This window comes from Chrysochloris asiatica, unplaced genomic scaffold (genome assembly GCF_000296735.1).
Source record: "Chrysochloris asiatica unplaced genomic scaffold, ChrAsi1.0 scaffold00036, whole genome shotgun sequence".
Classification (NCBI taxonomy): domain Eukaryota; kingdom Metazoa; phylum Chordata; class Mammalia; order Afrosoricida; family Chrysochloridae; genus Chrysochloris; species Chrysochloris asiatica.
The window spans coordinates 12,057,149-12,073,942 of NW_006408554.1; the positions used below are offsets into that span (position 1 = coordinate 12,057,149).

Sequence of the window (16,794 nt, forward strand, 5' to 3'; positions counted from 1 at the left end):
TTTCCAAGGCTCCTTAAATCTTCATTACCTCCTCCCCAACCCCCCCCCCCCCAGTTTAAAAAACCAAACCTTTGAGATAAGAATTGTATAGAAGGGACAAAGAGGTATGCGGAGGTACAGTCAGACTGGCCCAAAGCCAAACAGTTACTATAAGGCAGAGCTGGGACTTGCACCATTTCATTGACTCTAAAAGCCCTGTTCTCAGCTCCTGTGCAGCAGTGCCTTAGATTCAAACACCCTCAGGGATAGGCAGGTGTAACAAGTGAGGGTAGTAGATGGGGACTGAAGTGATTGGGGAATTGACTCCACAGCACTTCACAGCAATGCTCAACAAAAGGCAACTACAGCTATTGATCTACAAACCATTCTGGCCAAGTGGATATGCTGGAATTGAGACATCAGAGTAGCTGGCAAGTGAGTTATCTAGATTGTGAAGTCATCTGATTTTAAAGTATCACTTCAGTTTTTTTCCTTACAAAAAATTTCTTTATTTAAACCAAAAAAACCTACTGCCATAAAGTCGATTGACTATAAGTGACCTTATATAGGGCTTCTAAAGCTGTAAATCTTTATGGGAGCAGAAAGCCTCTTTCTCCTGAATAGTGTCTGGTGGATTCAAACTGCTGAAGTTGTGATTAGCAGTCTGACACTAACTACTAGCCAAAACCAGCTGTACTAAAGTACAGGGAGCAACTAGAACTATCATGAATTACTTACTCGTGGTAATGCAAAAAAAACAGTCACTTTGCAAAATACTTTGGCAATTTCTTATTAACATATGCGTTACAATGCCCAGCAATCTCACTTGTAGGTATTTTTCTAAGTAAAACAAAAACCTTACAAGGATGTTTATGCTGTTGTTGTTATGCTGTGGAGTCGGTTTTGACTCACTGGTAGCGTAGTGGCTACGAATCGGGCTGTGAACCTCAAGGTCAGCAGTTCGAAACTACCAGCTGTTCCGCGGGAGAAAGATGAGGCTTTCTACTCCCGTAAAGATTTACCGCCTCGGAAACCCTGTACAGGGTCATTATGAGTCGGAACCGACTCCACGGCACATGACAACAACAACAACAAGCCTGTATAGAGTTTCCCAGGCTGGAAGTCTTGACCGGAACAGAAAGACTCATCTTTCTCACACAGCGGCCGGTGGGTTTGCAGTCCAGTGCTTATCCTACAGTGCTACCAGGGCTCCATTCAATGCTTTTGTAGTGTTTATTTATAATCACTAAAAACTGGAAGCAGCCCAAATGTCTCTTGACTGTGGACTGGCTAAATTAATTATTGTCCATTCATACTGGTGTGGAATTGACTCAGCGGCACTTAACAACAATTCATACAATGGAATACCGTTGTTGTTAAGTGCAGTCGAGTGGGTTCCATTCGTCTCATAGCAACCCCCGTATAGGGTTTCCAAGGAGCAGCTGGTGAGTTTGAACCATTGACTTTGTGATTCAAACCGACCTTGCAGTCTAATGCTTTATCCCACAACGTATACCAGGACCCCATACAATGGAACAGTTGTTCTTGTTAAGTGCTGTCGAGTCGATTCCAATCCATCGCGACCCTGTATAGGGTTTCCAAGGAACAGCTGGTGAGCTTGAACCGCCGACCTTGCAGTTCAAACGGCTTTGCAGTCTGGCGCATTAACCCACAGCGCTACACCAGCACTCACAGTACTTAGTAATAAAAGAGAAATGAACTAGTAGTACGTAGAACAGAGGGGACGATCTCAAAAGCATTATGCTAAGTGAAAGAAGTCAGACTCAACTGGCTACATATTACATGATTCTATTTACATGACATTCTGGTAAAGGAAAAACTATAGCGACACAAAACAACAGATCAGTAGATGCCAGGAACTGGAGTTGGGAGTCGGGGCAGTGGTTTGACCACTCAGCATAAAGAAATTTTAGGAGGTGATGGAAATGTTCTGCACCTTTATTGTGCTAGTGATTATATGGCCCTTAATTTTGTCAAAATTCAGGAACTAAAAAAAGGTTACTTTAATTGTGTGTAAATTTTACCTTAATAATAATAATAAACAGTTAAACAGCAAGGGGTGGCAGGAGGGGAAGCATAAAATGGCTATTGTTTGATTGTTGTTGGTGTTGTTAAGTGCTAGTCGGTTCTGACCCATTCCGACCCATAGCGACCCTGAACAGGGTTTCCTAGGCTGTAAATATTTACGGGAGCAGAACACCTCATCTTTCTCCCGTGGAACAGCTGGTAGTTTCGAACTGCTGACCTTGCAGTTCACAGCCCAATTCGTAACCAGATACACACATACAAAGCAATATATTTTATTCATTGCTATGTATGATTATTTTGTTTTATAAAGACAATCTTCTTGAGTTAAGACTACAAACTATTTGAGATCTTTAGAAAAAACAAACAAGTATATACAAGCATAATTTTAAGATCTATTCAGTGAAGTAACATCTACAGTGCTCTAAAACCATGCACTTTCTGGAATACTAGACAATTAAGAATTCCAAAAAATTATATACTGTGAGAACAGCATTTGGATTGTTCACAGGAAGCCAGATTATTTAAAGTATGCTCTTAATTGAGATAACACAAAAATGTATTGCAAACAATAAAGTTCTCTGCAAAGAGAGTAGTATGGTAAAGATCTCAAGTTTTAGCATCAATCTACGTGGTTTGAATCCTGTCTACCTCTCGTTAGCTATGTGACCCACTAAGCTTTATTCTCCAAACTGTAAATTAAATTAATAGATTAAATGAGAAAATATCTGTAGAGCACTTAGCACAGATAAAGTGTGAAATGTATGTAATGCTAGAAATTTTAAGAAATTTTTCATATTTTGAAGTTCATTGCAAACACTATCTTCTTTCTGGAAGTAGGACTTCCAGGCGCATCCCCATCAGAGTTTTCAAAGAGACTGCTTGGAGCCGCAGCAGCTAGGACAAGGGGTTGCCCCTCAGTGGTCCTTATTGTTGTCTTTCATATCTGACTGTTAGCAGTGTCCCTCCTCCCCTCCTGCAGTTAACAGGAGAATGATGAAGTGGTTGTACCTGTAAAAAGTTCAAACAGGTTGGGCTACATAGAGGCAAAGGAAGAGCCAGGTGCATAAAATTTAAGGAATTCTGCTGGTTAATGCACTGGACTGCAAGTTGATTTTAACCTCAAGGTTCAAGGTCACTAGCCACTCCTCAGAAATCCTATAGAAGGTCACTAGAAGTCGGAACAGACTTGCCTTGCCGGCACTTAACAATAACAAGACAGCACTTAACAACAGCAACAACAACTGTTCCTCATGGGGTTCTGATGTTGTGCTGTAGGATAAGCACTAGACTGACAACCTCAAGGCCGGCAGTTCAAACCCAGTAGCCACTCCTAGGAAACACAATACAGGGTTGCTATGAGTTGAAACCAACTCCACAACACTTAGCAACAACAACAACATAGACACCTCCCAAGGAGTCCTAGTGGCATAGTGGGTTAAGCATTGGGTTGGGAAAGGTTCGCAGCTCCTCCTTGGGAGAAAGAAGTGGGCTGAACCTGTTTAATCTCAGAAACCTGAGGAGTGGATCTACCACGTCCTGTAGGGTTACTAAGAATCAGAATGAATTCCATAACAGTGCAGATTTTTGTTTCTTTTTCCTTTTTCTCTATTTAGACACCTCATAAGGAGCCACCGTGGCGCAGTGGTTAAAGCGCTCTGCTGCCAACCAAGAAGTCAGAGCGGTTGGTAACAAGCAGCTCTGCTGGATAAAGATGTAAAAGTCATCTTCCCTAAAAACATTTACAACCTTGGAAACCCTATGAGGCAGTTCTACCCTGTCTCTTCTGGAATCACTATGAATTGTAATTGACTTGATGGTATGACTTTGATATTTTTGGGTTTTAGGCACCTCATTTGCCTTACCATAGTCCTGGTCCACCTTCACTCGAAAGTTTTTATTTGCATTGCTCGTGATACTCTGCATTCCTTTACTGGTGGTGGTTATGTGCCCTGGAGTCAGTTCCGACTTATAACGACCAGGTGCAGGGTTTCTGAGGCTGTAAATCTTTATGGGGGCAGAAAGCCTCGTCTTTCTCCCGCAGAAAAGCTGGAAGTTTCGAACTGCTGATCTTGAGGTTCGCAGCCCGAATCGTAACCACTACGCTATCAGTTTAAACCACAGAAAAAATCTTTAAGCTTTTGCTTCATTTAGAGCCGGCGAAGATTGATACAGTTTTGTGACTAATGATTAACCTTTAATAAAGTTATTGTGTTCTACAAATTCTATATGTTAGTTAACCTTCTTGAGTAACTTTAAAATTTAATCTTGTTCCCCACTCCCACCCCTCTGTTAATACAGGAATCTCTCTTTGAAGGAATCTCAAACTTCACTGACAATAAGTGATATGCACGAACCTCACCACCTACGTAAATCAAAAGAAAATTCACTTATGGAAAACGAGTCAATTCAACCTACAGTGATGTGAAACTTTGATTTTAACTTCAAAGTACTAAGCAACAACATCTTTGGGGGTTTGTAGTTTTATCGAATCTCGTCATATACAAAAAAAATCATTAGTTTCTTGTTTGGTTTTGCTTCTTTATAGAATCTGAAACATTGCTTTCCACGTGTAAAATCAAGGAATTAGTTGTATTATTCCTCATTCATATAACTTATGGGAAAATAAAGATGCTTTCCTCATTCACCAAAAGAAAGCTTTTTTTTTTTTTTTAATCAATGAAATTATGGTGTACTTCTTTCTTGTAATTAACAATTATTGGGTGAGAATTAAGATAAAAAACTGAAAACCGTTCTGATTCACTAATATGTGGGCAGGTATACCCAAATATAACACGTACCATGATTACTATCTGTTGTTTGGTAGTTCTAATTCAAAACGCTACTGGAAAGCATTAAGACTATGCCGCATGTAGTAGTTTTCATTAATGGATTTTTAATTTAATGTTCGGATTTGATCCAGAGTTAGATAAAATGTCCTGCTCTTCGATTGCAGGCTGTTTCATGTACGCATTACGTTACTGAAACGTATTGTGTGTCCACTCAGACTTTCCCTATGAAGGCTATGGGGAAATAAATGGAATAAGCTCTCTGTTCCGTTAGCGAGAGTGGCGGGTCGGAGCGCAGGCTCTGGACGAGACTCAGGGCGCAGCACCGGATATTCAGAAGCGCCTTAGAACGGTTTCCTCCGCGTATAATGCACACCGCTCTTCCCCCGGGTTCACACGTACACAACGTCTCATATAAGTTTCCCGCAGCCAGGAAAGAGTCATAGGTCTAAACAGTGAAACAAAAACGCGATTGCCCCATAGGGACAGCGGAGCCGGCGGCAGGTGTCCGAGTCCCCTGAGCCAGCGCACCCGTGAGCATCGTCCGCGGGCCTACAGTTCACTCGGTTTTTAGGAACTTCCAAAAGTAGCACAGACTGAAGTGCAGCTCAGCTCTGTGCGTCTCACTAAGGTGACCCCCGAGTAGTGAGGTCCAGGGACTACGACTTTAAATAATCAAGACAACTTGAAACATCTGGCCTGGTAGAAAACCAAACAAAAGCTAGCCAGCGAATTGGTACATCGAGGTATCCTCAAGAAAAGGAAAATTCAAGATCAACAAAACGGCAGCGTTCCTCAGTTGGGCATGGCCGCTGGGAGAGGTCCGGGATCAGATAGGGCCCAGGTCCGAATCCCGAAAGAAGGGGCTGGCAGCGAGCTAACTAGCGGCCTTGAACCTAGACTAGATCCTGATCCAGCTCTGGTGGGAGCAGCAGGCACCCAACACTGAGAGCGCCGTGGACTTCTACCTCGTGGAGAACGAGGACTATGAGGGAGTGGAGCCATTGTTAAATTCCGGGCTGCAACAACAACAAAAAAGATCAGTGGTTGGAAGGAACCCATCAGCCGCTCCACGGACAAAGATTAGGCAGCCTGCTTTGAAAACCCTATGAGGCACTTCTACTCAGTTCTGTACATTGGTCGCCGAGGCTCCGATGAATTCCTCCAAAGCCGGTGTCGTTTAGGGGCGGGGCAGGGGGCGGGGCCTTGCGGATGCCCCGTGCAGACAGGCTGTATGATTAATGACTCTCCGTCTAGGGGGCGGCTCTGTGGGACCTCAGCTCGGCGTCTGGAGGGCGCGGGCCTCAGCCTCACCGGCGGTCGCAGCTGAACGTCAATGCGGTCAGCAGGCACTCTCCACTGCTGAGCGCCTGCATAAAAGGCGCATCCAGACGGGCTAGAGCGGCCTCTGACTTAGGTTGGACGAGGATGGAGTGAGCGGCGCGGCCCTGGTCACAAATACCCCACCCGACGCCACTGACCCATTCGCGCGGCGGAACCCAGCCCCGCACGGCCGCTCCAGGAAAGGTAAGCTCGCCCACTCCCGCTAGTCCCGACCTTATTCCCGCGGCGCCTCGTGGTCACTGCCCCGAGTTCGAGGTGAGGGCAGGGGCCTCCACTCCTTCAGTAGAATTCTCCTAAGTTCCCCCTAGGATCCGGACCTCGAGCGCAAAGCGGACTCCACACTCCGGAGCAAGCGGCGCGAGGGCAGCTGGCACTATGGGCCGTGGCGATGGCATAGCTGTCTCCAAGGCATTTCCATCGCCCCGCCGCACTCGGCGGGATCGCTCCGCACCACCTCTCCTGTGGGACTAGCCCGATAACTTTTAAGAAGAGGAGCAAGTGCCAGCCCGAAGTTGTGATGCCGATTCTTTCCCGGTATAGAAGCGCTTTAACCAAATTTGAATGAAATTTAAAGCTAGTACTGCGCTCTCTCCCAAACTTCTAAGGATCCCGTGAAGTCTCGGGACCCTGATTTCTCCCACAAGCTGGGAGGAAAAATTCATCCAAGGGGTCTCGGAAAACGCCCCCTGAGCCATGCAGGGCATCAGGGGACTGGACGGTCTTCTGGTCCACCGGGCAAGTGCTCTCCACCTCACCGCGCCTTCTGCCTTTTGCAGCGCGCGCGGTGCAGTAAGCCACCATGGACGGGGACGGTTCGCTAAACGCCCGCTCGGAGCCCGCATCCCCGGCTGCCGCCGCCGCCCATGACTCAAGCCCCAGCGGGACGGGATCTGGCGGCGGCACGCGCTCTGGGGGTGGTCGGCCGGCGGCTGCCAATGCAGCGCGGGAGCGCAGCCGCGTGCAGACCCTGCGGCACGCCTTCCTGGAGCTGCAGCGCACGCTGCCGTCTGTGCCGCCCGACACTAAGCTGTCCAAGCTGGACGTGCTGCTGCTGGCCACCACCTACATTGCGCACCTCACCCGTAGTCTGCAGGACGACACCGAGTCGCCGGCGGATCCTGGGCTGGGCGCCCTGCGCGGAGACGGCTATCTGCACCCTGTCAAGGTAGGCGCTCAGGGTGCACTGCGGTTCTGGGACAGGAAACAGGGCCCCCAACATTCGCCCTCTCTGTCTGTCAGCCAGCTCGTGCGGTTATAAAATCTTTACAGAAGCCGCTGCCATGTCTTTCTCACACTGAACTGGGTGCTCTTTTCGTTAGCAGACGAACGTTTAAATACTACGCCAACCAGGGCTCTTTCCCATAGCTACCAAGAATGTTGTTGTCGAGTCGGTTCCGAACCATAGCGACCCTGATTGGGTTTCTGAGGAGCAGCTGGTGAGTTTGAACCGCCAACTTTGCTGTGCAGTCTGGCGCATCAACCCACAGCGCCACACCAGGACTCTAATACTAAGAGTAACAAGCATAAGACACGTTTGTCCATGTAATCGCTATAATGGGGTGGAATGTATGTTGGGTAAATTGATCAGGTATTTTATTCCATATTCTGTGATGGACAAAAAGTAGCTAAGAGAATCAGTCTTGTATAATTTGTTTACATTTCTTATAGATAGAATGGTCAGAGTTTTTGTTTAATAGGATATATATGCTTACCATTTGTTTTCTAGATTGCAGTATTTAGACTTTTTTTTCCTCCTAGATGATTTTTTTAAACCTTACATAAATATAGCTTTCTGTTCAAAATACATCATCTTCCCTGTAATTCCCTGAACTTAAATTTTCGAATTTTTATTAAATCATTCTGACCTTTTTTACCATACGCACACACACAAACACAAAATTGAAATTTAGCTATAAGTAGCCAGAGTTCAATAAATTGTTTAATAAATTATTCTTGAAATATGTTAAACTACATCCTTTAATAATAATTGAACTCACAATTTTGTGGTGAGGTTTCACATAATTTACTTTGTAAATACAATCAAATGTTGAGCGAGCCAAACCATTTTAAATATTAAATATAAAAAATTATTTATTTGCATTTATAATCGAGCTTATACCTTTCATAAACTTTATAATGTAATCTCAGTTGAAAAGTCCCTCATTAAAGGCTTTTGTATTATACTGTGCATTAAATAGCCATTCAAATATACCATTAATGTTATATTTCTTTTGAAATTTTCCATGTATTCTAAGAACATTCCTTTAAGTAGATTTTAATATAAAAGGCATCTTTTAAATGTCCCTTTGTGCGAGATGCAATCAGAAAATAAAAACCAAATTGCTATTTGCTTTTTGAGTAAGTGGTGTGGCGGTGGTGTTCTATGGAATTGGTTCCCACTCATAGTGAGTCTGTATAGGATTTCCGAGGCTGTAAATCTCTACAGAAGCAGAAAGCCTCATCTTTCTCCCATGAAATGGCTGGTAGTTTCAAACTGCTGATCTTGAGGTTAGCAGCCCGACTCATAACCACTACGCTACCAGAGCTCCTTAAGTGATGTTAGAACAATCATTTTCATGTAGCAGTAAGTGTAACAAGAGTTTCTTTGTACTTGACTCATTTACTTAATTCATACTTTCGTAATCATAATTATTTTGAGAAAAATAAAATCATTTTGCCCTGTGAATCAATTATTTGGGCTTTAACAGACAACTCTTTAAATAATGATATGTGACCGAGGGTTACATTTTAAAATGAAATTGATAATGTTTGGACAACTAATTATGTTTTTAAAATCAAACATTTATTGAGTGCATACTAAGTGAGTAATAATCCCTGCCTTAAGCAAAAAATACAAATAATAGTACTATAGGGCAGAATGTTCTGTGTCCCATAAAAAGTGATAAATAATCATGTTGTGGGGGTTCAGAGGAAAGAGATTTTACATACATAAATGAAATGGTCTGTAACTCATTGTTTTACAGACACTCTCAAAATGTTGACATTAGATTAATACAAAAAGAATAAAATACTCTGACTTTTGAATTTTTTGATTAACTGAAGGTCCATTATAAACTATCGTTGTTGTTGTTAAGTGCCGTCGAGTCGATCCCAACTCATAGTGACCCTGTGTAGGGTTTCCTAGGAGCAGCTGGTGAGCTTGAACCGCCAACCTTGCAATTCAAAGGACTTTGCACTCTGGCGCATTAACCTACAGGGCCACATCAGGACTTCTAAGCTATTGTAACCCCTAGTAAAAAGTGTTTTTAAATGACTTTTTATTTTTCTGCCTCACAACAGTGTTACTATCAGTCTTGCTTTGATAATTAAAGTCTTTTAACAAGTATCTCAAAGCCACTTTTTTTTTTCTTAAATGTTTTATTGTGAATTATGTGATAGTTTACATGGGAGAACATTAGTTTTACATTCATTCTATCCTATATCATCTCATTGCCATGGTTACAATCCCCTCCATGCATCCATCATCAACCAACCCTCTCTGGATCTAAAGTCTCCAGCTGCTCCATTGCTCCACGTCATCATCTCTGCCTCCATTTCAGGCATCACTGCTTCTCTGGGTAGGGTCCCAATCTCTGCTCTTCTCCCTAGATGGTCCTAGGGACCTCTGCTCCTAGACTAAAAAGTTAATCACTCCCCTCCTTACTATAAAACGTCCACCTTTACATTTCCAACCCTCACAATCAGTCCTGATAATAATTATTCACTATTGTATCACTAGAGACCCGTCTGCATTTCATTGCATCAGCCCCACCTAGACAGATTGAATACTACTCACTGGAGATTCTACCTTCCTCCATGCCCTCTGGATCTAGGTTCCCTCTTGAAAGTTTATAAGCCAGTCACTTCTTGCCTTTGTAGCCCCCCACCCCCCATTTTGGGTAGCCAATGTCCAAGTTGCCCATCCCTGTCTACTGTGTGTGTGGAGGGGGTGGGAATGATTCTTGCTGTAAGGACTTGTTCCCTCTTTTGAGCTACTGCTTCCATAGATGTAGGTCAGGTTCATCAAATTGTATGAAAATTGTTTGAGAATACATTTTTTTTTCCCCCTCTTCTTTTTACTTCTGGTTGAGCTCTGATCATCCAGTCACTGAAGCCAGGATAAGTGGGTATTATCTGCAAGTGTGGGTGTTCTTATGCATATGCCCTCTCTTCTTTTCAGCTGGAAGCTTCACTCTCCACTCTAGTCCTCTGTGGCTATGTCACTGACTCTGGGCCCAAGAGTCCGCAGGTCTTTAAAAGCCTTTTTTGAACCAGTAGTTCTCCTTATCAGTTTCATTAGCATTAGGAGTGGGAGAGATTTGTGTTACAAGAGTATCTCATTTGTAACTGAAAGGTTTAAGAGGCTGGGATCCTGGGGTGTAGCCTAAACTGGGGCTTTTAGTCCTTTAGAATACACCTGACTCCTTATCAGCATCATGGCTCTAAGGGCAGTGATTCTCCTAGAAAACTGGAGTGTATTTGATTCTTATGCTGAGGTTTCGAAAGCACAAGTGACTTTATTAATGCTTCATCCCTTGAGAATGATTATCATAGATAGCCAATAATCTTTAAAATAATCATAGGGTTTTGTTACTTTGTTGTTGTGGTGTGCCTTGGAGTCCGTTCCGACTCATAGAGACCCTGTACAGGGTTTCTGAGGCTGTAAATCTTTATGGGAGCATAAAGCCTCATCTTTCTCCCGCGAAACAGCTGGTAGTTTCGAACTGCTGACCTTGCAGTTCACAGGCCAATTTGTAACCACTATGCTACCAGATTTCCTTAGGGGTCATTTAACTCCTAAAGTTAAATATTAAAGTCTTCATTTTCAGATCCAATTCTATATCAGTTTCCTGTGATTTTTTTTTTTAATCTTACTGAAACAACATGGTTTTAAATATACCTTACTAGGGAAAGTAGAGGAGTTCTGGTAGCATTGTTGTTGTTGTTAAGTGCCATCGAGTCGGTTCGACCCATAGCGACCCTGTACAGGGTTCTGGTAGCATAGTAGTTACAAATCGGACTGCGAGCCTCAAGGTCAGCAGTTCTAAACTACTAGCTGCTTCGCAGGAGAAAGATGAGGCTTTCTGCTCCCGTAAAGATTTACAGCCTTGGAAACCCTGTTCTGGGTCGGAACCAACTCAACGGCACTTAACAACAACAACAAGGAAAGTAGAGCTCAGGATTGTGTTAATCTACACAATTCAAGAACAAATCATTGAAAGTAAAATGAAAATCAACTGACTTGGCATCATGCTAGCATACAACCTAACGAATGTTTTATTTACATATTAATTTCTAATTATTTATGTGTCTACATTAAATTTAGTTGAATGAAATCATTATAAGCCATTTTGAAATTTCAAAGGCATAAAGTACTTTAAGAGGACAGTTTTATTATTTGATTCAATCCATGAAAAATGATACAAAAATCTGCATGTACATTTTTAGATATTAAGTTTTTCAGTTATTTAAGTTTTAGTAAGGATGAAAGGACAGAGCCTTCATTTGTCTCCCTTTACTTAGAGTTGCATGATATAGAATGGCACATACCCAGATCAACTAGAAACATTCAGTAATATTTTGCTTTGATTTGTTTTGAGATTAATTTAATCCACACTGAATCCTCAAATTACACATGAGATTTAAACATGAGGTTTTTTTATGCTCATGAAAATGGGGCAGGGTTGAAAATACGACTTATGTAGTGTTTTATCATCATCATGCCTATATAGAAAATTATTTGAAAGGTAAGTTTAGAAAAGTCATAATCAATACAAATAATACAAATTAATTTAACAAAAGGTTAATTATGCCAGTCAGGATATTAATCTGGATTTTCTATTTATAAGAACACTGAACATTCTAATCTTTGCAATTATCTAGGTAGTTGCTCTTAGCAGGTAAAACATCTACATGGTTGAATTAGTCAATTTACATTATGTTTATTTGATAAGTGTAGATATATAATACTTACTATGTATGGAGTCCCTGGGTGGTGCAAACAATGTGCACTCTGGTAACCTAAAAGTTAGGGGTTCAAGTCCACCCGGAGGTGCCTCAGAAGAAATAAGTTTAAAAAATATCTTTATAGTCAGCAATTCAGTTTTAGGCTTAATTTTGTTTTAGAATTAGTTTGAAATAAAAACATTGTAGGTGGGTTTATTTTTATACTTTAATAATATTTGCTTTCCATGATTTCTTATAGCTCTTGTCCAGATACATGTTATTATCATAAAAGTCTGGGTGTTTTCCTTTTGTTATTAGCTTAAATAAATATTATTAATGTCTCTTAAATGGCATAATTATAATTATTCTTGTTACATAATACTGTATAGTTCATTTGCTTTGAGGTTTTTAGAATATACAAAGGGTTGGTTTTTTTAAAGTTTGTGGGAAAATTCCATTATCTTTTAATTCCATTTTCCCACAAACTTTTTGAAGCTCCAGTGTATGTCAGAGAGACTAACTTTTATTGTGTAAATATTTAATTTTAATATTTAAATATTCTTTTTGTTGTTGTTTTTCAGAAATGGCCCATGCGATCAAGATTATACATTGGCGCTACTGGTCAGTTTCTAAAGCATTCTGTCTCAGGAGAGAAAGAAAACCATGGTAACACTTCACCTGACTCACAGACTTAGACTCACCTCGGGTAGGGATTGGGAGGAATGGTGGTTATCGTCTTAAATAGTATGAAGTAATTCTATATTTATTACATCAAATATAACAAATTTCATTTCTGAAAGTTTATATATTCGTGCAATGTTTGATATTCACATTTATCATCCAATCTAAATAAATGTGGGATGAAATATTCATTCTTATATAAAACTCATAGCTTATCCAGTATGAGAAGTAATCACTACTATATTGAGCAAGAGAAATTGTTGGGGGGGAAAAAGAAAGAAAAACACACAAAAGCAAAAAGCTATGTACATATACAAAGAATTCACACATTTTCTGTAATGTATCTATTATAAATTAAAAAGCTGATAGACATCAGTATGTCTTCCTAGCTTTAAAAAAAAGTGTGTTTTTAATACACCCCGTTTCCATTTTTGTGAAAAAGTCTGTGTTTATAGCTGCTCCAAGAAGACCTTTCATTTGGCAAACCAAAGTCATTTACTCAGTTTTAGCTGAACGTGTGTGAAAAGACTCTTGAAGTACCATGAAGATGCAGTAACTTCTCTAACTAGTTTTTCCCTCTTAGAAAATTTACTTAGAGTATTAAAAATAGTGTGCTCCAAAGGACAGGATTGGGCATCCTTCCTCTAAGATTAAATATTGCATTTCTAAATGGTGAAAGGAATGCCCTGCAGTCTAGGATGAGCAGACTGGGTGGCGTTGGGTGGCAGGGATTGCCACCCTCCTCCTTGGTCACTCTGTACCCACCCACCTTCTTCTCTCAGGTCCTTGTTAGGTGGTTCAGCAGCCACCTAGGGGTGTGGTATGCACAGGCCTGTTAGAAGAAGCTTCGACTAGTTTCTTTCTTCTCCCCTTGCCACATCCTGTTCACAGTCTGTCACTTGACCATTATGAAAAGTGGAAAAAATTCTGTCTGACTTGGGAGTCCTGACATTGATCTACACCTTGAGAGGGGGGTATGAGAGCACAGAGTGACTGTCCTGAGATTGAATTCAGACCCTCTGACTCTGCCCTGATATGAGCCCACAACCAGGGAAGGCTCTCCACAGGGGCACCAAGTACCCAGGGAGTAGCTAGGGAATAGCTGTTTGGCCTGCATGCAACCACTTGCTTCCGTTTTCCACAGGATGAGGCTGGGCATGGGCGGGAGGGAGCTGTAATGATATTTTTCAGGGAACAATGAACACCAAAGCCACAGGTCTGCACTGGTCTGTCTCGTCATGTCACCTGATTTGGTCTCTTATCTCCCTTTCCTGCCTTTCAGTCATAAATGACAATTTTTATTTTTTGCTAATTTTCTTCAGTCTTTACTATTCCCCTTTCCAGTTATGAAGTTCAGTGATTTCTCAATACTGCAAGGTTTTAGAGTTGCTGAATTTGACCCGAGGTTAGCAAATAGAAAAGGCATATTTATATTTGGTTGAATTCATATGGCAATTGAACCACCATTTTATATTCTCTCCACTTCCGTTTTCTTTTAGCTTTTGGCAGTGAAATGAAGTATAAGGCCATTTGAAGGCAAAACCACCATTCTGTTTATTCGTGAGAACATGACCTTTATCTTGTTTGTTTCTCATATATGATAGTTTGTCATTTTTATTATTTTAATATGAATATACTCCTTATAATGTGACCAAAGCATACCTTTTTAAAAAGAAAAGGCATATAATAAAAGCTTTTGATGTGCTAATATGTAGCAAAAATGTTTGTACATATAAATATTTGTGAATATATTTACTCACTCATAATATATAACATTGAAAGGAATAAAAATAAAATGAAAATTGAGTTCAGCCATTCATTGTTAGAGTTATTGGCATAGCAAGTACTAAAAATAATTTAAGAATGGAATACATTTTTGGTGATATAACTGGAACATTTATATATTTCCTTATTAGCTTTTACCCAAACATCTTTTTAAAGTTAAAACATTATCCATAGCCCTGGTAGCACAGTGGCTAACAAATTGACCTTCTAACTCCAAGGTCAACAGTTAGAATCTGTCAGCCACTCTGAGGGAGAAAGATAAAATTCAAACTGAGCTTTAAACACTAAGGTTGATAGCAAAAATGTCAGAAAAGTGGTTTTATCTTACTAATGGTGGTGGTGGTGGTTACGTGCTGTGGAGTTAGTTCCGACTCTTTACGGGAGCAGAAAGCCTCATCTTTCTCCCGCGGAATAGCTGGTAGTTTTGAACTGCTGACCTTAAGCTTCGCAGCTCGATTCATAACCACTGTGCTACCACCAGAGCTCCTTATCTTACTAATAGTGCTAATCTATTTGCTTGACTACCATTTTAAAAGCATTCAACTGACATGTGTTGAATTACTGGATTTTTCAAAATCCTGTTAAATAGTCAAGTATTTCTGTCATAGATTGTTCTTGAATTGTATTAAATTCCTAAATATGTTAACAGTTATTGGTAGGTTGGAAAACGTCAGAGGAGAAATTGCATATTCAGGGGGCATGCTGTTTTAATTAATGGTGCATGGTCAAAATAAGCAATAGTATCAACATTAAATAAAGCACTAATTTGAAAATTAATTTAGTCCGTTTGTTCAATTTGCATGTCTCTATGGGTATCTAATGAACACTGATGGTACACTTGAAAATCTGTTTAGAAAATAGATACCTACTTGGTAGCTTCTACACCATCTTGTTTTTTACAGATTATCTATCAGGGTTAATGGAGAGTGCTCTAGTATTTGGATTATAGTAGTATTATCAGTTTGACTAAGGTGCATCTGACCAAAGCCATCGTATTTTTAATAGCCTCATATTAATGTGAAAGTTGGACAATGAGTAAGGAAAATAAGAAAAAATCGAGGCATTTGAATTCTGGTGTTTAGAGAAGAATATTGAAAGTACCATGGACTTCCAGAAGAACAAACAAATCTGTGTTGGAAGAAGTACAGCCAGAATGCTCCTTAGAAGCCAGGATGGCGAGACTTTATCTCTCATACTTTGGCCACGTTATTGTTGTTGTTGTTGTTAAGTGCTGTTGAGTCAATTCCAACCCATAGCGACCTTGTATGGGGTTTCCAAGGAGCAGCTGGTGAGCTTGAACCGCCGACCTTACAGTTCAAATGGCTTTGCAGTCTGACGCATTAACCCACAGCGCTACACACACATTTGTTATTAGGGAGAAATCAATTACTGAAAAAGGACATCATGCTCGGTAAAGCAAAAAAAGGAAGACCCTCCCCAATGAGATGGATTGACACAGTGGAAGCAGCAATGGACACAGATCTAACAGCAATTGTGAAGATGGTGCAGGACTGGGCAATATTTCGTCTGTTGTGCATAGGGTCACTCTGAGTTGGAAACAACTCGACGTCACCTAACAACAACATTATCCCATAGGGAGCCCTGGTAGCGAAGTGGGTAACAAATTGACCTTCTAACTGCAAGATCGGTAGTTAGAATCTATCCGCCACTCCGAGGGAGAAAGATAAGACTTTCTACTCCTGTAAAGATTAACAGCCTCAGAAACCTTCTACTGGGTTACTATGAGTAAGAATCGACTCTATAGCATACAGTCACCACCGCGGCCACGATTGTCCCGTAATCTGCATGCAAAATCCTCAAGTAAATGTCTGTCAATGCAGCTGTCTCAGTAATATGACTTACATTTAAACTTTTAAAATGATAATTTGGGGGGATGAAATTTTTTGAGGCATACGCAATTCTAATAAAACCCCAAACCCAGTGCTGTTGAGTTGATTCTGACTCAGAGATTCTACAGGACGGTAAAACTATTTCATAAGGTTTCCAATGCTGTACAACTTTATGGAAGCAGACCGTCTCATCTTTCTTCTGTAAATCAGATTGGAGGTTTGAACCACCCTAACCAGTTCTAATGTACTCAAAAACAGTTTCTTTTTCAGGTTATAAAAGTATAAGTAATGAAATCCTGATGGATCTCTTGTGATACAATAGTGAATAATTGTTATCTGGACTGCATGTGAGGGTTGGAATTGTAAAGGTAGAC

General features: G+C 41.0%; 2 protein-coding genes across 2 annotated transcripts in view; both read left to right on the forward strand.

Annotated features, from left to right (window-relative positions):
* PPP1R42 (protein phosphatase 1, regulatory subunit 42) overlaps window positions 1-6,214 on the forward strand; it is a 63,999-nt gene extending 57,785 nt beyond the window's left edge. The window contains exons 8-9 of the mRNA XM_006860075.1: window positions 5,298-5,380; window positions 6,072-6,214. Of these exons, the coding sequence (XP_006860137.1) occupies window positions 5,298-5,380; window positions 6,072-6,214 (226 nt within the window). The remainder of the gene's footprint in view (window positions 1-5,297; window positions 5,381-6,071) is intronic.
* A 743-nt stretch (window positions 6,215-6,957) lies between these two features.
* On the forward strand, window positions 6,958-12,799 carry TCF24 (transcription factor 24). Its single transcript, XM_006860076.1, has 2 exons — window positions 6,958-7,323; window positions 12,686-12,799. The coding sequence occupies exons 1-2, from the start codon at window positions 6,958-6,960 to the stop codon at window positions 12,797-12,799; spliced, it is 480 nt and encodes a 159-aa protein (XP_006860138.1).
* The last annotated feature ends 3,995 nt before the right edge of the window (window positions 12,800-16,794 follow it).

What these genes read in the sequence shown, in the direction of transcription:
- TCF24 (XM_006860076.1), top strand. Translation starts at nt 6,958, where the DNA reads ATGGACGGGGACGGTTCGCTAAACGCCCGCTCGGAGCCCGCATCCCCG. An exon ending in GCTATCTGCACCCTGTCAAG is followed by an intron (nt 7,324 to 12,685) that starts GTAGGCGCTCAG and finishes GTTGTTTTTCAG; the next exon opens with AAATGGCCCATGCGATCAAG.